Genomic DNA, 23,958 nt, shown 5'->3' on the forward strand with positions numbered 1-23,958 from the left:
GTCAGGTGGAACACAGATCTGCCAAAATGAAATACAAATTATTTTCTAAACTTACGGTGTACAAAGAAATTCCTGCAGATAATCTCACAAATAAAGATGATTTATGTATATTTTTGTTACAGCTTTATGAAAAAGCATTACACAGGCATCCTTCTTGAAGGGAAAGTGCAGCACTTAATGAGACTTTTGAACACAGACACAACATTAAAATAAAATAGAAAGACTGTTAGCATTGCCTGTTTTACTTCAGAGGCGGAATAATGTGACACTTTAAGCCATCATCAAGTGCACATTTTCTGCTTGACAGCTGGAGATTTAAGATGGTGTAGGGTTGGTGTGGTGCATTTGGGAATGATTTATCCGAATGTAAGAGTAAAATTCGTCATAGCCAAGGGATGGTTACGGCTGGAGAAGGAAAGGAACCGGGGGCAGCACCAGCAGCCTGGCGAGCAGGCAGGTGAGGGAGATGGAAGGGTTGCTCAACCACATGCCACAAGGGCGACCGCAAGAAAGAGGAGAACTGGGGATGCACTGAGGCCAGCAGAGAATCATAGCTCAGGAAGTTAGAGGAGGAAGAAACAAATACCAGTGATGGTAAAATTCATACACCATCAAAAGCTGGTGCAAAAAGAGCAGATGAAAATTTGGTTGCTGTCACTGGAAGTTCTAGAATATGCAAATGAAGTGATTTCCTTACATATTTGTAGGAAAAAAATGAAAAATTTAACATTCCAGAATCAAATTACAGGGCTTCTTTGTGGAACTGAATTATGTCATATAATTGTGTTTTGGTTCAGTGTTGCCTATGTTTTCAAACAAGAGCCAAATGTGTAGAAAAGGTCTGTAGTCTTGGGCAGCAGAGCAGATAAAACCCTTTTTATCTATTGCGTAGCTGATTCTTTTGAAACCTAACTTTTTTCTCACTCAGAGTCCGCTGGGGTTTCCAGTAACTCTTATATTTGTAAATGTTCTCCCCTTTGGGGAATAGATAAAACAGTTTTTGAGGAAACTTATGGGAAAATGTTTCCAATTCAGTGTCCTCAGTCACACCCAGGCATAGTTCTCTGAAATAATGTTCAGCCTCAGGCCTATTCCAGTGATTTTGTCTGCAATGGCAAATTATCTAGCATTATAGATGACTCTTTTTAAAATTGTAATATGAGTAATTTTATTTGCGGCATTACAAAAGGGTTATAAACTCATTCTAGTTAAAAGTTAAGTTGCACTAAGTTAAAACATAGTTTTGCCACAGATTAACGTTTCTCACTGATATTATGCCGGAGTTGGTCTTGCTGCAGTTTTTCCATATAGTATAGTTGCACCGTGTTGTGCAGTTACTTTCCAAATGGTATAAGATAAAGCATAGCTGCTTCTGCTTCTGGATAATGTACATTTGCACCAAATGCAAATTGTTGATAGATTCTGCAAGAATAATTTAGTACATAATTAATTCCCTGTAATTAACTGGCTACTAGCCAATGATGAAACCAAAAGATTGGATAGCTTACACTGTTTCAATTTTATTTTACTTGAGCTAATAACTTTAATGAACAAGCATTTTACAGATCAGTTTAGGACTTAAAATCCTTCCTTTACTTTTGGTGCCTGACAGCCTTACAAGGGATTCATATGGTTCCTTCCTTTCTGCAAGAAAGTAGCAGCTCTGCTGGCACTTCTTTCTGTGAGCTTCTAAAATGTGGAACTTTTCAAATCTCATGTGTAACAGTTTTGATGTAATTATATTCCTTTACTCCATGAACATGTTCTCCCTTGAGAACTAACTTTATGCTGGACTCTAATTGGCAATAATGGAGCTGGATTACTTAAATGGCCAGGTGAATCATCACTCTTGATACTCTCTGTTGACCGGCACCAAAAACTGGCACTGGCAAACGTGGTCCTGGTGATAAAGCATGAAATAAGAAAGTCTGGAAATGTAATTATCCATTTGTGACCCTGAACAGGCTGCTCTTGCCTCTGAAGCAGGAGATCATTGCATATATGTTGTCATTTGTATTGTGGCGTTTTCTGGAAGCTACATTCATGAAATTGCAAAAGTGCTTCAATGATCAAAGCTTTCATAGCAGCAAAAATTAGATTTGTTTACTGTGAGACAGAATAGAGACCTGTCCTTACCAGCTGAGAAACCGGGATATTTCCAAGCATCATCTAACAGTGGGTGGGCATGGGATGAGGATGTGCCCTGTAACTAACTGTCATCTCCTGTCCCAGCTACCTCCGTCCTTTGCTTAAGTAGATACTTCAGCAGCAGCGGATTCTAATCTGCCTGCTATTCCTTGTAGCACTTTGTACAGCTACAGCAAGAATAAGCGGTATTGAATTGTTCCTTTGTTCTTCCTCTTGTCATACCCTCTATATCAAATGTCTGGGGTAATGCCTTCCTTCCTTCCTCTGCTGCTAAAGAGTCTCTCCTGTGGGAGATCTTGTTTTGATTATACAGTACCTTCTTAAAGCAAGCAGCATGCAAACTAAACCCCCTCCTACTTTTGTTTAAAACCTCAAAGTTGTTAACAAGGTATTGCTCAGCAAGTCATCTCATCCATACATGTTACTGGAGGACAAAATATTCTCTGGAGTCTCCTTCCCATCAGTTTGTATTTCTACAAAATTTCCTAAAAGGAAAATGAAACTTCAGTAGCAGAAAAAGTCCCCAAATCTTCAATGCAGCAATGTCTAGAAGTGTTTGTTTTAATTACGTGTTGTCATGGAAAAATGAATAGTCCTAATGAAATTCAGGCATCCAAAGTACAAAATCAGCCCCACATTGAATTTCAATTATGCCAATTCTATTTTCAGTACCTCTGTTAGAACCCTATAATAGAGTTTTCAGAAATCCCAGCTCAAGCAGGCTGTGGAAAGCATGGGCATGATTATGACAATTTTTGGTGACCCTATCTGACAAACCCTTTGGAAAGTACCTGTAAAGAAGTCACATCCTAGCCTAACTGCTCATGGAGATTTAATATTGAGAGCAAAAACCACAGGCTATGCTTATCAGTTCCAATATCAAGAGATTAGTTTCCAAACAAGATTTTTATCTTCCAAAATTCTGCTTGCTTTGTTTAAATGAAAATAATTTAAATTCCTGATATATCCAAATAATCAGAATACACGAATATTCTGGAAACCTGAGCTTTTGCTTTACCTTCAGATCAATAAAGCCATGACCTTGAAGGGGAATAAATCTGCCTAATCTGCCCTCCTCAGTATTCCAGAAATATGTGAAGGAATAAAATGCTTGTCAGAGTTACAAGATTCTACCAGCGGTATTAAATGCACATAGAAAGCCAGAAAGAAGGCTTTGCTGCTTTGCTTTACCCTGCCTCCTTCTCTTTTTGATGGAATGAGGGGCCTGGTTTTAACCTTGTTCCACTCTGCACAGTGGTTCCGAGTTGAAGCTTATTATCATTTCAGTTCCTTTACTCTGATAGTCTTGTGCAATGCCTGTATAAATGATATTTTTTAAAAAAAAGCTAATAGAAACAGTATTATTTACAAGATTTAAATATTGAGTTTTTACTCTGATGTAAATTTGAAATTATTAGTGTTACTTTCTCATGCATCTCTGAATAATGAGATGAATACAGAATAAGGTAGGATGTGAATTTAAAGTGCAACACCTATGCTACATTTACAAAGTTGATTAATCTAAACTAGACAAGATACTTCTGGGTCAGAGTAAGAGAACTGAGTCTTGAGGTCTGCCGATTCCTGCTAAGCAGCTGAAGAGGGTCCAGCCAGTTTCAGTCTTCCCATTTAAGATGACCAAGTGATTCTCTTTTATTCTGTGCACACACGCTAAGTTGTCTCTGTCTCAAATACATTTATATGGGGAGAAAGCTTTGTTTTCTCACAAGAGGTTTAGAAATTAAGAGGTTTGGGATTTTTTAAATTATTTGTTTGCATTGTATAAGAACAATATGAAGAATTAGGTAGGGTAAATTTCATATCATATGGTTCTGAGGTTGAGTTTCTTTTCCGTATCATACGAACTTTTTTTTTTTTTTTGCATGTGAGTATCTGGATTCTTGACATGGCATTAAGGAAATGTCAAAGTAGACATCTATTCTTAGTCTATAAGTCATTATTTAACAACTTCAAAGGTTTGACAACTATAAAGAAATGAAGCACAAACACCTAGGTATTGATTTTGTCTTTTGCTTTGTATCTACTCCATTAAATTCTATTGGCATTGACAACTGCTGAACTCTTCTTCAAAATTCAGTGAGCTTTCAGTCTTTCAGGACAGCTTTATTTCATTTTCCACACCTTTTCCTTCTAAAATCTCTCTGTCATTAAACTGTTAGCACAGTCTTAAGAAGAACGGTTTAAAATTAAATCCATTGAAGTTTATCTTTCCCTTATGTCCGTGCTGAAAGATAATGCTATGTTAACATGTCACTGATGAATTTATGGGCACTTGCTATGAATGGATTTCCAATATTAGGTTTAATTATCAAATATGAGGACTATTAATCAGTCAAAAATGGCTGGTATCATATGAAGTTGACAGTATAAAGAATAGATCCTGAAAAAGAGTTTTTCAACTATATTCCAAAAGTCATAAAATCATGGTAGCTGAAAAAACTTGAAATGTTACACTTTTACTTAAGTAAAATTCATTCAAGCAGTTTGTAGATTGCTAGCTGGGAATATGTATAATTTTAAAATGAAGAATAAATAAATATCGGTAAGCACTTCCAGAAATATTAATTACCTCTTAGTGGAATAAAAGATGACCATCTGAAACTGGAAACTAGAGAACACTTCTGTATTGCCGTAGCCAGTGCTGGAAGGGTGACTACTTAGTGCAAAAGTCAGTGCCTTTTTCATTCAATTCATCTGCAAAAATAGCTAGGCCCAGCTTCATATTGATGCAGTGTTCTTATGGATATGCATGTGTACATGCTGTGTGGTGGCTTCCATGACACTATAGACATTGGTTTGGTTTAATCTGTGAAATCTGGGAGAACTTTTCACCTTCCTTGACTTCACTGGCAGTGTGTGACTTAGCCCTGTTTTGCCCTGGGCCTCATGGGAAGAACACTAGGTAAGAAAAAAAAAAAAAAAAATGGCCCACTCCAGTCAAGCAATTTGGGTCTGCTTGATCCCACCGACTAAGGAAACTCCATGGAAAATGAACTGTCAGCGGATGAAGAATCAATAGAGCTGGCAAACAGTTTTGACCTGAACCTTAGAGTAAGCCAGTATTTATGGGGTAGTTTACTCTAAGCTACTTTGCTTCAACCAGGTTTTGCTCTTGGGTAACCCTCCAAGGAAGGTCTGCACTGCAACATAAAAGCATCAAGGAGCAATTCCAGGCCTGAGGCCAATGACACAAACAGGGCTACGTTTATAACAGCTCAAGCTAGTTATCTCTAGGGCATGCTGGCCATGCTTGTATTAAAAGTCACTTTGTTCTGGGTCTCCTCACCCTTTTTTGTGTATGAGTCCATAGACATAACTGTTTTTTCTTGGTTAAGTTCAAGCTGCATAAAATATCAGGGCTCTTTTTCAGCGACCAACTTGTTATTTTGTAATATAAATGTGAAAGCACGCGCTAATCTGTGCTGTGGCTGGGGTATGTCTGAGGAGGCACTGAGCCAGCAATGCACGATGGCAGCCCAGAAAGCCAACCACATCCTGGGCTGCATCAAAAGAAGCATGGCCAGGAGGTCGAGGAAGGTGATTCTACTTCTCTACTCTGCTCTCATGAGACGCCACCTGGAGTACTGTGTCCAGCCCTGGACATAAGAAGGACTTGGACCTGTTGGACTGGGTCCAGAGGAGGGCCACAAAGATGATGGTCAGAGGGCTGGAGAACCTCTCCTCTGAAGACAGGCTGAGAGAGCTGGTGTTGTTCAGCCTGGAGAAGAGAAGGTGCTGGGAAGACCTTATAGCAGCCCTAGAGTACACAAAGTGGGCCTACAGGAAAGACAGGAAGGGACTCTTTATAGGGGAGTATAGAGATAGGATGAGGGGTAACGGTTTTAAACTGGAAGAGGGGTGATTGTAGATTAGATACTAGAAAGAAATTCTTTACTGTGAGGGTGGTGAGGCACTGCAACAGGTTGCCCAGCGAAGTTGTGGATGCCCTATCCCTGGAAGTGTTCAAGACCAGGCTGGGTGGGGTTTTGAGCAACCTAATCTAGTGGCAGATGTCCCTGCCCATGACAGGGGGCTTGGATATTGATGATCTTTAAGGTCCCTTCCAACTCTAACCATTCTATGATTCTATAAGCAAAATATGCTAAGATAGTGTTGAGAGACTGTATTGTGTGATGGGAAGTAGTTGTGTTAATGTCATCTATACTGTGTCTTGAGAGTGGACCTGGGAATAAATTCTCTCCAAAAATGGACAGAGATTTTACTTTGGGAAGAGCTGATTTGTCCACTCCAAAAGAGAGTTTGGGATCTAATTAATAAGCAGTGTGGATGATCAAGGATGATTCAGTGCTCGGTGTCACTTCTGGACTTTTATGTTTGGTGTAGAAGTACTTTCAGGGATGCTTACAAGCAACTTTAATATAGAGGAACCCAATAACTGCTGAAAACATTGATAAAACAAACTAAAACTGGCTTGAAAGTCTGGAAGGTGTGGTTATCTTTTATTTCATCTTATTTTAGGGGAAATGGAGATGGTTTCTTCTTAAACATGTATCTCATATAGTATATGTTATTTCATAAACTTTGACCTTCATAAACAAGCAACCACAGAACTTTCTCACTGAGCCATTCTCACAGTGCCCAACTTTGCAATGAGGAATGTGGTGCAGAGCAAGTAGTAAAACCAGAGATTTCTCATTCTCAGAGGCAAAAAGAGGTGTGAGATGCATGTTAAGATGAACGAAAGTAATATTTCTTCTTGGAGAGTGAGAAGAAAAAAATGGCAGGAGGTGGTATTTTCAGATGATATTTTAACTGCAAGTTCAAGAACTATCTCTGATTTTAATTTCTCCAGTTTAATTTCTTCAGCCCTGGAGATATTATAAAACATCTTTCTCTAGTTTTGTGAATCTAGCCCCTCACTGCCTTTGCTTTCATTTTTCACATTTAATTACATATCAACCGGAACATATTAGGAAGGGCTAAGCCTTTACTTTGGAAAGGCAAGTTAGGATCAGAAAAAAAAAATTGGAACTTTTAAAACTCAGTTTGATCTGGTCAAAAATTTTAATTGAAGTTTTTGGTTCAGTTGCAGATGAAACACTATTAAGCAGAGATCTTCTTAAAGCTATAATTTTCAAGCTGACTTCAAAGTTTCTTTTTGGTCAATACTTAACTGTTCCTTATGAATTTTATTTGGCTTTCTATGAGGCAGAATTGGAGCCACTGAGAAACACTACAGTACGGTGTAGTAAAGTATATTGTGAATGACTGAATAATTTGTAAGTTTTTTGGTTTTGGTTGGTTTTTTTGTTGTTTTGTTTTTTGTTGTTTTTTTTTCTGTAATAGTAATGTGTAAGTAAAATAGGAAACAATTGAATTTCAGTCAAGCACTAACTGTATTTCAACAGAATATCCACCTGCAGCCAATGCAAGTATTATCATTGCTGTTTTAAGTAAAGTTTCACTGGCAGCAGATAAAAAAGACAGTGCATTTTTTTAACCACACTTTACCTGTGATCTAGCCAAAGTGAAACAAAAGCAATGGAAAGAAGACTATAGTATCTCTTTTTATAAGTACTTGCATAATGAAAACACTACAAAAGAAAGAAAGACCTTCTGATTTGTACCTTTGTAAGGAAATGATCATAATTTTCCAGTTGCTTGAACTTTTTTTAGAATAATCTATAAGGGCTTATTAGATTTCATGGTAGTCCTTTCTGACAGTAAACTTGTATTGGATGTTGAAATGTTGAAAGATCTTTGAAATGCTTATAGTAATTTAAGACAAAGACGTTTCTGTGTGCATTTTATTAGATCAATTTGGAGAAATAATTTTCAGTGATTAGCTTCTCTTGTAGAGTTTTTTTGGTTGATTTCTTAAAGAAGATATGAAATCATAACAGTAGCTAGCTAACAGAATTGAGTTAACATTATTTGCAGCTATATGGAGAGTTATATGAAGTATTTTAATGGCATCTAATTTTAGAGCAGAACTGGAGAAATATAAATGTATCACTCAAGCAAGAAACAGATTTAAGAACGCAAAAGATTCTTAGAGATATAATTTCATTATTTTGCTTATTATTTTAATTATTTTTCAATTGAATCTTTTATAAACTGACAAAATATAGTTTGGATATTGTCGTGAAATAATAAGCAGTTACATCTCTGGCCTTTAAGAGGGTACCATTGTTCCACAGAGGAATTGTAAGCTGACAAGTAGAAATTTTTTCAGCTGTCAAATTGAAACCCACACCTAAAATCAATTAGAATAGAATCATTTAGGTTGGAACAGACCTTTAAGATCATCAAGTCCAACCGTAAATCTAACACTGCCAAGTCCACAGCTAAACCCTGTCCCGGAAACATCACTTGAGAAACATCAGTGTGGATATACAAAGGTCATCATGTAAAAAACAGTAAAGCTTGAAATGACAAATATTTGGGAAGCCTTCTTAGCCCAAATTATATTATTTGTTTTCAGGTAGTTAATTTGAAATTAACCTGTAGGAGTTAAATGGTGTCTCATCCCAAAGTAAGAAATACCGTCAGATTGGTTGACAGATTAAAGGCTGGTTGTTTCAGGAAGCATAGAGAAAAAGCGTAATACTAATGTTTTAGGGGGATGAGTTTAGTTTAGTTCCCAGTAGCTTGGCTAGAAGGATAGGCATTTCTGTGTTCATCTGACTTGCGTTATTGCTTTCTGCTTAAACCTTTAGCTCCTTCCTGCATCTCAATGCTGGAGAGATGCAGAATTTACTTGCAAGTAATGAGTGAAAAGCAATTGGCTCTTTAAGCAATTTTCTTCTGGCATTTACTTTTTAGGGACCTGGGGGACAGATACTAATACATGTCTCAGTATCTAGAATGTAGTTTGCTAGTTCACACAACACTTGATAGACTACCTCATCAACAGGAACTTTTGCTGCTGTTTCCCTAATGACTCGCTTAATCTCATTTTAGACCCAAAATCCAAACTTGCAACAGAATTTATTTCAGTTCCTTTAAACCACATGACTTTGGACTTGTTTCTCTATGGTACTGTGTTCCAAATCAAAGAAATGCTTTCTTCACATAAAACAGTTTTACTTTAAATGTATATAAATATTTCCTGCTTATGGAGTCTGAAAGAATAACATAAATGTTACTGTGCTTCATTTTGGTATTACAGAGTTTCATTAAAAGGTGTTCAACTTCCTCTAATAATCACAAAGCAATAGTCTGTATTAAACGCTCAAAATATCAACCCGTATCTTAATCTTCAAAGGCCTTCTTCAGTTTTCTAGTAGAGAAGGCAACCCAATATCATTACAGGAGAGTCAATAAATCCAGCCTGGGAAGCTAAAGAGGCATCCAATTTCAGAGTCAAGGGGCTTTGACAGTGAATGCCCTTCTAGGAGGTCCCACTTTACTAAATTGATAGAGCTCTAGCACAGATTTCTCTGCAACACAATCACACAACAGAGAAAATGTCTCTCAAGTACCCTTTTTCCAGTCATTTAAAGGTCAAAACTAACTCCTTTGATTCCATTTGAAAGCCCACAGGTGTGGTAAGTAGCTTAGGTTACAAACTTAATGACTGATAAAGTTGATTCTGCATGACAGAAGGAATACAGAGATTTGTCAAACAAGATTTAGTTTGTTATCTCTATTGCTAGCCCTGCTATTTTAACCTCTAGTAATTATGTGACAGCTGTCCAGATTTGTAAAAGATGTGTGGAAGTACAGCAACTTCATGCACTTAAGACTTGGCTGTTGAAACAAGGTGAGAAGGAGGAGATACCACTTTCTTTCTAGCTGTAAATAGGTGTCATACAAAGTTGTGCAATGTACAAAGTTTTCCTCTACTCCATCTGGGGTTCTCTGTTCTTTCTCATGGATGCACTGTCACAGGGACACTCAGCATAGTATTGTTTTTTAGTTTTCATAGAATGGTTTGTGTTGGAAGGGACCTTAAAGATCTTCAGGATCCAAGCCCCCTGCCATGGGCAGGGACATCTCCCACTAGGCCAAGTTGCTCAAAACCCCACCCAACCTGGCCTTGAACACTTCCAGGGATGGGGCATCCACAGCTTCTCTGGGCAACTTGTGCCAGTGCCTCACCATCCTCACAGTAAAGAATTTCTCCCTAATATCTAATGTAAATCTCCCCTCTTCCAGTTTAAAACCGTTACCCTTCATCTCATCATTACACTCTCACTTCCTGTCTTTCCTGTAGGCGCCCTTAAGGTACTGGAAGGCCGTTATAAGGTCTTCCCAGCACCTTCGCTTCTCCAGGCTGAACAACCCCAGCTCTCTCAGCCTGTCTTCAGAGGAGAGGTTCTCCAGCCCTCTGACCATCATCTTTGTGGCCCTCCTCTGGACCCAGTCCAACAGGTCCAAGTCCTTCTTATGTCCAGGGCTGGACACAGTACTCCAGGTGGGGTCTCATGAGAGCAGAGTAGAGAAGTAGAATCACCTTCCTCAACCTCCTGCTTCTTTTGATGCAGCCCAGGATGCAGTTGTCTTTCTGCGCTGCAAGCACACCTTCGCTTCTCCAGGCTGAACAACCCCAGCTCTCTCAGCCTGTCTTCAGAGGAGAGGTTCTCCAGCCCTCTGACCATCATCTTTGTGGCCCTCCTCTGGACCCAGTCCAACAGGTCCAAGTCCTTCTTATGTCCAGGGCTGGACACAGTACTCCAGGTGGCGTCTCATGAGAGCAGAGTAGAGAAGTAGAATCACCTTCCTCAACCTCCTGCTTCTTTTGATGCAGCCCAGGATGCAGTTGTCTTTCTGCGCTGCAAGCACACATTGCTGGCTCATATTAGGCTTCTCACCAATCAACACCCCCAAGACCTTCTTGGTCACTCTCAATCCATTCTCCCCTAGTCTATATTTGTTCCTGGTATTGCCCCTACCCACATGCAGGACCTTGTTGAACTTCATGAAGTTCACATGGGGCCACCTTTCAAGCCTTTTATTTTAAATTAAAAAAAAAACCAAAACCAAACAACAAACAAAAAAACCACTAATCCCTGTGGTTTAGAATCTGGGAAGAAAAGGGAAAGTATGATGGAGAAAAGGAAATCCTTTCTTGAAAATGAAGTGATTTGCTGCTCCTGACTGCCCCAGCAAGGCTGCTGGGAGACCTGCCAGTACAAGGCTTGGAGCTAGGGAGCTTGCAACTTCCACTATTGTTGTCAGCTGACCTGAGGGATTTTTAGGAGACTGGGAAATTAAATTCCTCAGAGTCTGGATAGACATAAAGTCAAAGGACCAGAGAGGAATACTGTCAGGAATGGCCCACCACTGTTTTTCACTTTGACAGTTGTTGTACCTCAGCTCAGTTGTGGCAATCCTGCACGGTCTGGTGTGGAAGCCAGCTGCTGGAAAATTCATGACCAGTTCCATCAGGGACATAAATAGGTGAGGAATGTTCCCCACTTGCAATTAGAAGGGGTGAGTCTGTGAAGCCTTTCATCTCCCTCTGGTTACAGTAGTGCCATAGAGCCGGTCAAGAAAGTAAAGGCCTCATTAAAATGCCTTCAGCTACTGGTAGGCGGGAAGGGTACAACAAAATTTCACCAAATGAGCAAGAATACCAGTTCACTTTTTAATCTGGGATTATGATTGAAGAAATGTGTTAAAAGCAGCCTAAGATAAAGGCAAAAAGAGGCAGACATTGCCTAGTGAACGGATGAAAACAGAGGAGGTGAAAAGGCTGATTATGGCAAAAAACCCAGGAAGATAAGAGGAAGGATTCAATGAGTGTAAAGGAAAGCCTAGCTGTGGTCAAGCAGGGTATCCGAGTCATGCCCTCTGGTCTGTTAATGTTCTCCTAAAAAGAGCTTCTTTGCCCTTTAAAAGTGGTTAACATTGTATTTTCCAGAGTACTACTACCACTAAATTGGGATCCCATGCACTGAATACAGAAATTAATCCTTCTAGTAATTTTCAATTTCATTAATTCCTTTTTTTTTAAACAATTCATAGACTTCTTTGTTTTCCCAAGATGATATTTTAAACTGAAATTATTTGTATTTGAACATGGTTGAATTTTCTAATCTTGCTCCTTTTTCTTGTTATTGGTTGGATATTTGAGATTAGGAAATGGCAATAATAGTCTCATTTTTTTCCTAGTTAGTGTCTTTGTGCGTTTTTTTGCAGTGTAATTTCGTTTTGGGCACTTGCTTAGAATTGTGACCATCTCGGATGATCAATAACCGGAAATGGTAACTGACCAAATTAACATGTAGAAAATCAAAAGATTATAAATATGTTGAAGTATTTTTATCTTTAAACATCATAAAATAAGTCAAAAAGCAACAGTCAAAAGCATCATAGTAAATTAAAATGTACCATTAATGAGAAAGTATACCCCAGAGCTGTCTGTATGGAAAATCAAGGCTCTCACCAGAGTAATGCTAACCACTTATATTACACTTCACATACTTCAAGCATTCTGATGTGACAACCAAGTTGTTTTCACTACATTGTTTCTGAGTGTGTAGGTGCTTTTATCCTGATTTGAGAAGCATGAGAGCTGAGAGGGAATCTGCATTTTTACAGCTACCACTTACCAGGTGTGAAAGCTTGAGGGCAATAATGCTAGTCTTTAAAACGTCTATATAAGTAGATGTGAGTCCTACTTTTGTTTGGTCGGTTGGTTTGAAATATTTTTTTATATATATTCTGAGAATCCTTCTTTGCTTCTGAAAGAGAAGTTTGAGAAATACCACAGAATAATGTATCTTCTATTTTATATATTTCATTCAAATAGCTGTAGACTGTTGGAGAAGTTTTCATGTTGGGAACATTAGAAATGCCTTAAAGTGATGGTTGGGAATCACCTATGAAACATATCACATTGACCTAGCATTCTTATATTTACACAAAAATTAGATTTCTGTTGGTGATTTCAGTTTAAGCAGAATGATGTGAAAGGTGAAGATGAATTTCAATTGAAGGGAACACAATTAGTTGCCATTGGTCAAGATCACAGAGTAAGACAGTTCTCCATATGCTACTCTATAGTATATATGTGTGTATGTATGTGTAATATGTGTATGTGTATGTAGTATTTCATTATTGAGTATAGGAAGTGGATTGAACGCTACTACTTAGGAAAATTATTATTTTTAAAGTGACATTAATGGTAATATGGAGGAGGGATCAGTTAGCCTTTATACAGATTTGTCTCTCAAGACTGAGCTTCAATATTCTTTCTGTTCCATTCCTGAACCGAGACAATGGGAAGGTTTCAGGTTTTTTTTAATTTTCTCTCCTCCCTCCCTTATCTGTGAGTGTTTGCATTGTATGGTAGAGCATCTCTATTTAGGAAAACACTATGTAGTCTGTATGGTCAAGACACTTTTGTTTATGGGTGATTCATTGTTGCCTTTTCTTGAAGAATATCTTCACATCTCTTCTTTAGCTATGCTGGCCAGTCCACATTGTCTCTTCTAAAAAATTCTGACATCTGAGGTAAGAATTGAAATTTGTGGATGCTGACCTCCCATTTTCGGTTTCAAGGACTGGGATGATAGCTAAAGCCACAGTGATTAATTGAGGCAGACAAGAATAGATAAGAATACATATTTTCAAGGGAACATAGGTTTGCTGGATAGTAAAGTATGGGAATTAAAATCAGGTATTGAACCACTGAACAAGTAGGTGCAGCCTGAGCAAACCTCATCAACATGCTACACATCAGAGGGAGCATAGGTGGCCATTCAGTTCTTGGCTTACACCAAGACCGCCAACAAAGGCAGTAATTGCGATGAGCTCCTTGATGTGAAGAACTGTCCACCAAACCCAATCAACAAGCAGCTGCCACATAGGAAGGCATTTAGGTAACTAACACCTGTGGCCTCATTTAAAATTACAATTAGCTGTTTTGTTGGGGAGTGTTTACCGCTTCCAAGAGATATCTACTTTCCTTTTTTCTACAATTGCTGACAGATAGTTATATCATGTAATTTTTCTGAAATTTGTTTTTTTTTACCAATGTGTGCTATTCATTTACTAGATCTGCTTTTGAAGGATTAAGAAACTTTTTTCTTTGAATGCTGCATGTGGTTTTGATTTCACAGCAGCATCTGTGCATAACACGAATTGAGATGTACTTATACTGTTAGATTGTTTGAATCCTCCCTTTTTTCTGACCAAGAAACATTACCCTTTGTGACAGAATTATTTCATTTCAGGGGCTTACTACGCTAAAAATACAATAGATAAATAGAATGAACTATAACCAGGCTCTATATGCTTTCTATTTTTTTCACCGCAACATCTATAAAAGTAAGAAAGGAGGAAAGAGGGAAGTAGTGTTTTCTACCCTGCAAAGTGTACTCTTTAAATAAGGGCTGAAAACGGAGGTGCAGAAGCTGAAATGTCTCCACAATTATGACACTGAATGGGAAACAGGTGGGTTTGAGAAACTGTAATGGGGGAGTTTGACAATTAGACCAATTGACTTAGCAATATGCTTGGTTTTGAGTTGTTGCTGGGTTTTTTCCATTTAACATTTAGTAATTTATCAAGGTCCAGAGATTTTTCTACCAAGTAAGCATCTCTCTAGGTGGTAAAATTTTCTCTTAGCAGTGGGGAAACGCGGAGGGATTGTAGAACAGCATTAGCTGCTTGAATTGCTACCTGAAAGCAACAGCTAGTTTGAGATGGAATCTGATTTCATATTTTTTCCTCAGCTTCTTGAAATGACTTAGAGACAGCTCAGACTTCCCACACAATTTCTTGTGCATTCTTATGTGAGAAGTGGTGGGCTCTGTCTTGGGGCTGAACTCAGTGGGACATTTGGGCTCCCAATGCTATTAGTGGGTGAGGAACTGCAAGGCACCCAGCTCCACCAGCATACAGTGCGGATCCCCTCACCTTCTTCCTACTGCAGAGACCCAGGTGGCAGCACTTGCAGGACTTGCCTCAAGTGGGGAATGGGTTTCATGAGCTATAGAAGAGAAGTAGTTAAAAAAAAGTATTTGAAATCTTTGTGGGTCAATGATGTGGGAGGGACTGCCTCTTCGCAGGCTGCCTGTTCCAATCTAAGTCCATGAAGTTCCTCACCTCTGCACACCAGGTTGCCTTGACAAGTCATAAAGATGGCCCAGACATCTTTTCATGCAAGGAAGACACAAAAGCAGGACCATAATTTTAAAACCATTAAAGCAAAAACTTGATGGATTGTAGGCACCTATATGTTCTCAGGCTTCTGAAAGCCACTTCTGTCTTCCCTTTGTCATTCCTATTCCTCGCATTTTCTTGAAGGTTTATATCTTTTTGATTTTTCAAAACAACTTAAAAGTTATCGTCAGAGCTGCCTTGGTTTGGGCAATACATTGAATTATTAGTCCTTTAGTTACATGCAATATTGGTAGGAAATAATAGGAAATAAGCAGATATATTGTTTTGCTATAACAAAGATGCTGCGTTATTTTTTTTAATACAACCCATTGAATAAAATGGAGGGAATCTCTTCACTGTGAAACTTATTCAGCTTCGGAGAAGCTTTTTTTTTTCCCTTGTTGGATCAAATGAAGCCTCTTTGAAATCATTTGTGTCAGTGTATGAGTGGGGCATGTTGTTTCTATTTTTGTTTTGTTTCGGTATGAAGAAAGAGAGAGAAATCAAAGGAAACTACCATTCCAGAATCGGGCATTCTTACAACAGAAATGAGATGGCAACAAATACTCACCCAGGTTCTTGTTCTAACAACTGTTTGCTGACTAGCATGTGGATTATTGCTTATAAATTTGAACTCTTTAATCATTTGGAGATTGTAAGTAGCAGAATAGAGATACTCTGTACAGAATTTGAGATATCAAATAAAAGAGTAGAATCGTTTCTATAGTATAAATCCTACTTAAAAGCTGTTGTATTAAAACAAATTTTATTAATCCTAACCTGGTAATGATGTGCTGCATGAAAAGTTTTTTAAAAGAAACTTTTATATTTTGAAGCAAATACAAGAGAGTTGAGATGTTTTTATCTCTGTGCTCTGTCTTTGGAGAAAGACAGTAGAAAACAAACATGACAGTACATTATTTCTTTGTTTCAGTAAAATATCAGATACATTCAAAATGCACATTTGTTTTCCTTCTTTGACTTTACTCAGTGCAATAGGGGGAAAGACCAGCTTTCTGGTAGTAGATGAATGTTGCAAGTACATAATAAACCCAGATCTCCAAACACATCAGTCATGTGTCATCTGAAATATGCATTGTGTCTCACATTGCAATTGCTTCCCCAATATTCATGAAACATTCATGCTGGATATATTCAGTACATGCCATGTGGATGGATGTGACATGAAGCAACAATAATAATCAAGACTTCAGTAGAATGAGGCCAAAACAGAAGTAGAATATCCTCCATTTCACCTTTGCACATGGAATTAGGAAAGAAACTGATTACAACTAAAGAGTGCAAAGCTTCTCTACTTACACATGTGCATGTGCACACACATACAGGTGCACAGAGGTACACATACATGCACACCAGTGCTCTCTCTTCCATCTATCCAGTCAGTCAGCTAAATTAAGAGTTGAGTGTCTAGTAACTCTATTTTTTCCCCCTACTGTAACAGGATGACATGGCCCTCTAATCAGGGAAAAATTTTGGTTGTTAATAGTGAGGTTAGCCTCTTAAGCTCATGGAGCAGTTGGATATAAGAGAATATCCACACCTTATTCCCACTGCTTGAATTACAACTCTCTTTTTCCTGTTTAGTTAGTCAGTCCTGTTTATTTTCCTTGGAAGCTGAAAAGAGAAATGGGTCTGTGCTATACTTTGTCATCACCCATAAATCCTTAGGAAGACGGAGTAATAAATTTCATTTCACAGGTAGACTGTAGAGGTTGGGTTTTTTTGAGGTATTTTTATATAGCTTCATGCCTAGATGTCTGGTACATTTGCATGACCTGGAAGAATTTCCAGACTTCAAGGTCTTGTCAGATTCCATTGACGTAGCCCAGGGGAGCTTGACTCAACCCAAAGGGATTGAATCTTTGCAAGTATTTTCAGCTGTAAATTTCTTGCGTTGTTTTACAAAACCAGAAAATAAATCCTAACTGTGAGAAAGAGCTATGACTCATGGCATTTTATTGTCTATAGTACTGTTGCCTTCCGTGGGTGTTCAAATATTTTCTCTTGTCTTATCAAGTGACCCAGCAACTAGAGCTCTAAGCTACTTCTGAAGTCCTTCAAATTATTACATCCCATTTTAATCCTTTTTGCATCTAAAATAGGGAAATGTGCCTGTAACAACTACAGCTGATAGACACAGAACATGACTATCTTAAAACAGACTTTGAGACCATCACTTGGTGACCTTCCAGAAGAGAAATGCAACACTTTCTAAATCAAACTTTTATTGGTAGCATACCTCTTCTGCCACTATAGACAACTTGGTTTCATTTCACCATCTTTAAGTTCACATACAGGGAAGTCTTTTTCAATGGTAATTTGGATAAAAGCCCTTAGCTGCTGCATAAGACAAATTTAGGAGGACTTTGGGCCAACAGAGGTCCAGCTTAGTCTTCATTAGAAGCTGCCAGCCATTGATTTCTTATCCTAGGCAATGCCAGCAATATTTGAAATAGGTATCAGAGGAGAGGAAAGCAGGAAAAAGCAGAGGCCCATGGGGTTATCAGCTGGTCAGCTCACGCATGGAGATGGTGAAATCTCCCTGGAGGAGGATCAGCTCATGCCCTAGTCAGTATTGCTGTAAAGGAATCAAACACAATGTGCTCTGTGTGCTGATGCTCAGCCAGTCCAAGGCAGAGGAATTTAAAGAGGCTGGGTTGAAATGATGATGGACAGCAGAGTCCATCAGTCAACAAACTGCAGCAGGTTTTTTCTCCTTGGTTTGCATGTAGGTATGCAGAGAAGGAGAGACACATACCTGAAGCCAGCAGCTGTCCTGGGACTCCAGAGTGTCCAGAGATTAGCAGGATTTTTTGTTTCCCTTATAAACTGTGTATGGCCTTTCAGATACCAAATTATATGGAGGGTAACCTGAGGTTCTGGCTGTTTAGCTGTCTGCATTATGGAATCCTCATCCTCATAGTACGTGGAATACTAACTGTGGGTTTTAAGCATATTTAATAAAAATTGTTATATATTGTTCCCTGCATCCATGAATAACTAAATAACAACAACAAAAAAATACTTGCATGTTACTACTGTAACAAAAGAATATTTTTCCATGAGAAAGGTGTTAGTATGTCTTTTTCAGATTTATTTATTTATATAACCCAGCCAGTCGAGTTTTACTCCCACAGTGGACCAACAGAAGAGATATTTGCTCATTTGTACCAGTGAATTCATAGTAAGGTTTTGCCTCCTACATGAAGAAAGTTTCTAAATGGTGGGTGCTTGTCAGTCTTTAACTGACATAGAAAAGGCATTATTTTTAAAATTACCATGTCAATTTAACTGTGACAGTAACAGAGGCAGGTACCAGCAGTTTTCTTCTGATTATGTTAAGATCTCATCTATTATTTAGTTTAAAACTGACAGCATATATTAAGGCTTAATGAAGGCTTTCAGTAATTTCAAAGATGAGATTTATCTTTGCAGATTTTGGGATGTTTCTGTCATTTATGAGCTCTCTGATTTGAACAAAGGTTTATCTTGGGTGGAGTTTCGTCCAAATTATTTTAACTTTGAAATATGGAACTTCAAATTTACAAAAAAAAAAGTTATTTGAAAATTAATTATATGTAGTCTGGTTTTAAAAGCAACCAGAATAGCCTGGGGGGGGAGGGGGCGCGACGGGGAAGGCTTTGGTTTTCTGGGGTTTCTTTAGGGGTGTATATTAAAATAGCATTACCTATGTAAAAAGCAATAGAACTTCATGAGGAAATGTTGGAAGTTCAGAATGGCTTATGAAAATGAATCTTGTTCATAGTCTTTTCATAGTGCTCATTAAAATTTTCTGAATTTAAATGAATCTCTCTCCTGGAGTAAAGAGAATTTTTAAAATTCGTACTTCTGAAACATAGCTCAGAGATGAGACAGTTTCCATTTGAGTTGTTAAGGTAACACTCTTTTTGTTTCCTTGGTTGGTTTGTTGCTTTTAGTGGGGGTTTGGGGTTCATTTCTGTTTTTTAAAGGAAGAGTTGTACAATTATTCAATGTTTATGACTTTGTATGACTGTCTCTGAAAACATCTGAAGCTATTGGCTGATTTCAGTCAAATTTGACAGAAGGCTAGAGGTCTCCAAGGTAATTACGTTTCTTCCAATTTCATAAAGACAGACAGTCAGGAAAAAAAAAAAAAAGAAAGAGCAAGCTTTGAACTATCATAAATTTGCCTCAGGAACTTTTATTCTTGTTTTGGGAATGGCAATTTTAAGGAATGGAAGTAATTATATTGGGAAAAGAAGGCAAAAGGAGGGAAATGTATAAACATATGCAAAATTTATGGAGAATATTTATGCAGTTACATTAAAAAAAATAATTTACTAATAGCCATAAAGTTTTAGCAAAGCAAGGCCATTTTTTCATTCCACTGCATTTCCTTGTTTTAGCAGAGGGAAGGGAAAAGTTAGTGGAGTTAACTTCATTAGCTCATCTTATGGGAGAGATAAAAACTGAGATATAGAGAGGATGATTTTTCTATCAACTGCATTCCTAAACTAAAAGCAGCACATGAAAAAGAAGAATAATTTCCATTTTTGAATGGTGGTATATTTTTTCAAAGACTCAGAAGTCTATATTTTTCTAGTTACATACTTTGTACAATGACAGACATGTGGATTAATCTTTAAAATTTAGCAAGAATTTTGTTTCATATTTATTTTTTTCTGTCAGCTTGGGAAACAAAGAGCAACAAGTGGTTATGAATCTTTAAATAATTTTTATAAATAAGCAATTCTGAGAGTAGTATCTCTGAAGAAGTGAAGACTGCATTTATGTTGTACTTCCGTATATATTCCCGACATCAATTCTTTTTCTTTTGCAGAAAACCACACAGCTGAATTTCATCCTTACAGACACTGATAAATCATCATCATTGACATTGTATGAACAGGTTAAGAGTGTTGTGATTAATGTGTAGCCAGTGTGCTCACCCCGCTCCCCCTTCTTTTTTTTTTTCCTTTTTTTTTTTTTTTGCAAAGCTGAAATTCATTGTGAGAATATATGCATTTTATCTCTATTAGTGCAAAAGCACTATATTGTTAATAGCTTAGGGTTTTTATATTTCTTAGTTTTTTAATTTGATTGTCATTGAACGTTTCTTCTTTTTTTTCTTTTTTTTGAGACTACAGGAAACATAAGTATTTCTTTTTTCTCTTGTGGTAATTTCATTTTTGCTATTAGTTGCTGAAAGAATCAATCATAAAATATGTGGAATATTTGAAGTTTGAAAGGGAAACAGTAGCAATAGTAGCAGCTAAGAACCTCTGAGGCTTGTGATGTGGATCAGAATGTCCACTCTGATAAAGTAAGGTCATTTGCTATCCTGCTGGCAGCAGGTATCTGGGACGCCAAAATATCTGGGTTAAATGTGCTGAAATTTCTGTAAAATGCATGCAGAAAAAATGAATTTCATTCACATGGTAAGAAAGTATCTAGGGCAGATACTGCATTCATCTATTTTATGTTATTCAATGAAATGGCAACTCTCTTCCCCAAAGGCTTTCTATGTCTTCTTGAGCTATTAGTAGAAAAGAACAGGACATCATCTTCTGGTAGGGACCACCTAGTCCCTGAAAAAATTGCCTGTAGACAAGCAATTACCTTCATCAACTGCAGACAGGAGTGGAATAACTTATAATTTAAAAGAAAGACAAAATTCTGACTATAATGGGGAAAAAATATTTTTACTTGCAACATAATTTTCCCATGTGCATTAATTATTTCAAAGTAAGTCCAAATAATGCAGAGAGCATGAGCAATAGCAAACTGGCAATTTTTTAGTGAAAGGAATCAGACAGAAATGAGCAGGCGCAGAAGTACAATTCTTATGAGACCCTATCTTTAATTATTTTTAATTCATAAGCTAAGTGACAGATTTAGTTAAAATCCTGAGAAAATTCAATCTTTAATTAGAGTATGTCCTTTGAGTGGGGAAGGTGATATAATGTATCCTTCAAATAAAACAAAGAGGATAATTCCTTTTTTTTTTTTAATACAAATATCTGAAGTCAACCTTAATACCGGGACTGTTTATATAATATGACATTAAAAGGAATGAAAATTAACATATGCCAAGGCTACTTCAAGGTTGCAAGGCAAGCACTTGCAGCCTAGGAAACGCTGTGATGAAGATTGCCTATGCAACACTGATTTGTCCCCTTCAGGCAGGTGCACTAATACAGTCTTTAATTACCTGTTCCCAGACTAGTATTACCGCACAACCTTTAACATCTGCTGAGCACCGAACGAGCTGCTATTCAGTATTTCCTTCCGACTTCACCATTCCCATCAGCTTGTGATTGCATGTAATATTTACAGCACACAGGCCAGTTCTCCCACTGAACACAGACAGAATTATTAATTTCCTCATGTGTTTTTTCCGGGTATTTCAGCTGTTATATCTTATGACTAATGGACGGATTGATGAGGGGAGAGCGGTGGATGTTGTCTACCTTGACTTCAGCAAGGCTTTTGACACTGTCTCCCACAGCATCCTCATAGGTAAGCTTAGGAAGTGTGGGTTAGATGAATGGACAGTGAGGTGGATTGAAAACTGGTTAAAAGATAGAGCTCAGGGGGTTGTGACTAGTGGCACAGAGTCTAGTTGGAAGTCTGTAACAAGTGGTGTTTCCCAGGGGGCAGTACTGGGTACAGTCTTGCTCAATATATTGAACAGGATGAAGGGATAAAGTGTACCCTCAGTAAGTTTGCTGATAACATAAAATTGGGAGGAGTGGTGGACACCCCAGAAGGCCGTGCTGCCATACAGTGAGTCCTGGACAGGCTGGAGAGTTGGGCAGAGAGCAACTTTGTGAAATTCAACAAGAGCAAGTGCGGGGTGCTGCACCTGGGGAGGAATAGTCCCATGCACCGGTACAGGTTGGGGGCTGACCTGCTGGAGAGCAGCTCTGTGGAAAAGGACTTCGAAGTCCTGGTGAACAACAGGATGTCAATGAGCCAGCAATGTGCCCTTGTGGCCAAGAAGGCCAATGGCATCCTGGGGTGCATCAGGAAGAGTGTGACCAGCAGGTTGAGGGAGGTCATCCTGCCCCTCTCCCCTGCCCTGGTGAGGCCCCATCTGGAGCACTGTGTCCAGTTCTGGGCTCCCTGGTTCAATAATGACAGGGAACTGCTGGAGAGGGTACAGCAGAGGGTTACAAAGATGACAGGGGCCTAGAACATCTCTCTTACAAGGAAAGGCTGAGGGACTTCGGTCTTTTTAGTCCTGAGAAGAGAAGGCTGTGGGGGGGATCGTATCAATACTTACAAATACTTAAAGGGTGGGTGTCAGGAGGATGGGGCGGGTCTTTTTTTCAGTGGTGCCTTGTGACAGGGCAAGAGATAATGGGCACAAACTTGAATGTAAGAAATTCCATCTAAACATGCAGAGGAATTCTTCACTTTGAGAGTGGTAGAGTACTGGAACAGAGAGAACAGTGCCCAGAGAGGTGGTGGAGTTTACATCTCTGGAGACATTCAAAACCTGCCTGGACGCCATCCTGTGCAACCTGCTCTGGGTGAACCTATATTGCCGGGGGGTTGGACAAGATGATCTCCAGAGGTCCCTTCCAACCCCTATTATTCTGTCATTCTGTGGTTCGGTGACTAGATCCACAAGCACACAAATAGATAAGTTGCTATTAGCATTGTAATGCTTAATTCGTAGGTGTCTGGCTCTCTGCTCATCTTGCACAACTCTGAGCTAAATTCCCATTTCAGTGCACGGAGGCCTCAGGGTATTGCTGCTACCGGCTTTTGTACAGAATGGGGAATCCTCAGCTCTGTTTAGATGACATGAATACTTGCAGTAGTCAAGGTGTGTCAGCATGAATCTAAGTTTCTCTGTAATCATTAGATATAGCTTCTGGTGCCTGATGTGGCAGTTGGGAGGCAGTTCACCACTGCACAGGTTGACCATGGATGCTTGTAGTACAAAGGATGCTTGTAAGTGTCAGGTCTGAACCTAGGTGCCTTCTGCCAGTCCTGGTTTATTGACAGAAAACACATCCAGGGGTGAGGACCTTAAGTGTTTCTTTATTTCTCCAGGAAAGGAGGACGATTCTGGCTTCTCTCCTGCTGAGATGGCAAAACCGCCATCCTCTTACTTACCTCTTACCTGCTGGCTCCTAGTTGAATACTCAGACTACAGGACAACTAAGTTTACTTCTCAGCCTTTTCTGAGTGAGCTTTCTGAGTGAACTTTGCAAGTGCAGATTTTTGGGGATAATCTTGTAAGTACCAACCAGGTGATGTCAAGGTGGTGGCCCTGCCAACACCTTCTGCCAGGTGCCATCAGAGACCACTGCCAAACCTGGACTTGCAGCCTGGCGTAGGGTAGGTACAATGGTGGGGGGCAGCAGTAGAGATGTGGGTGGCCATGGGGATGTGGGCTGGGGAGTAGGGCTTGGGATAGGCTTGGGGTCAAGCCCCAAGATGCTTCTTGGGAGGAACTATATTGTCACAACCCAAAGGCTGGGCAGCACCACAGGCAGGGCAGTGCCATCAGTGAGCACAGCCTCATCCTGCAGCAGCCAGTGCAGTAAGCCAGGCAGGCCTGGGGATGGTAGTCGCATTCAGCCAAGGGTCCTGATCATCTTCTGTGGCTGTAATGACTAGTAGGACCAAGGCCAAGTTGGGGTCCAGCTCAGCAGGACTAAGGGTCAGTCACGGCAGGGCTGCGGTGCAGCAGCA

The 23,958-nt window shown here is 38.9% G+C and overlaps 1 protein-coding gene across 1 annotated transcript in view; it reads left to right on the top strand.

The window, feature by feature from the left end:
• The first annotated feature begins 351 nt into the window (after positions 1–351).
• CADM2 (cell adhesion molecule 2) overlaps positions 352–23,958 on the top strand; it is a 416,144-nt gene continuing 392,537 nt past the window's right edge. The window contains exon 1 of the mRNA XM_014947137.1: positions 352–457. Coding sequence (XP_014802623.1) covers positions 352–457 — 106 coding nt within the window. The remainder of the gene's footprint in view (positions 458–23,958) is intronic.

Source organism: Calidris pugnax, unplaced genomic scaffold (genome assembly GCF_001431845.1).
Source record: "Calidris pugnax isolate Ruff unplaced genomic scaffold, ASM143184v1 scaffold95, whole genome shotgun sequence".
Classification (NCBI taxonomy): Eukaryota; Metazoa; Chordata; class Aves; order Charadriiformes; family Scolopacidae; genus Calidris; species Calidris pugnax.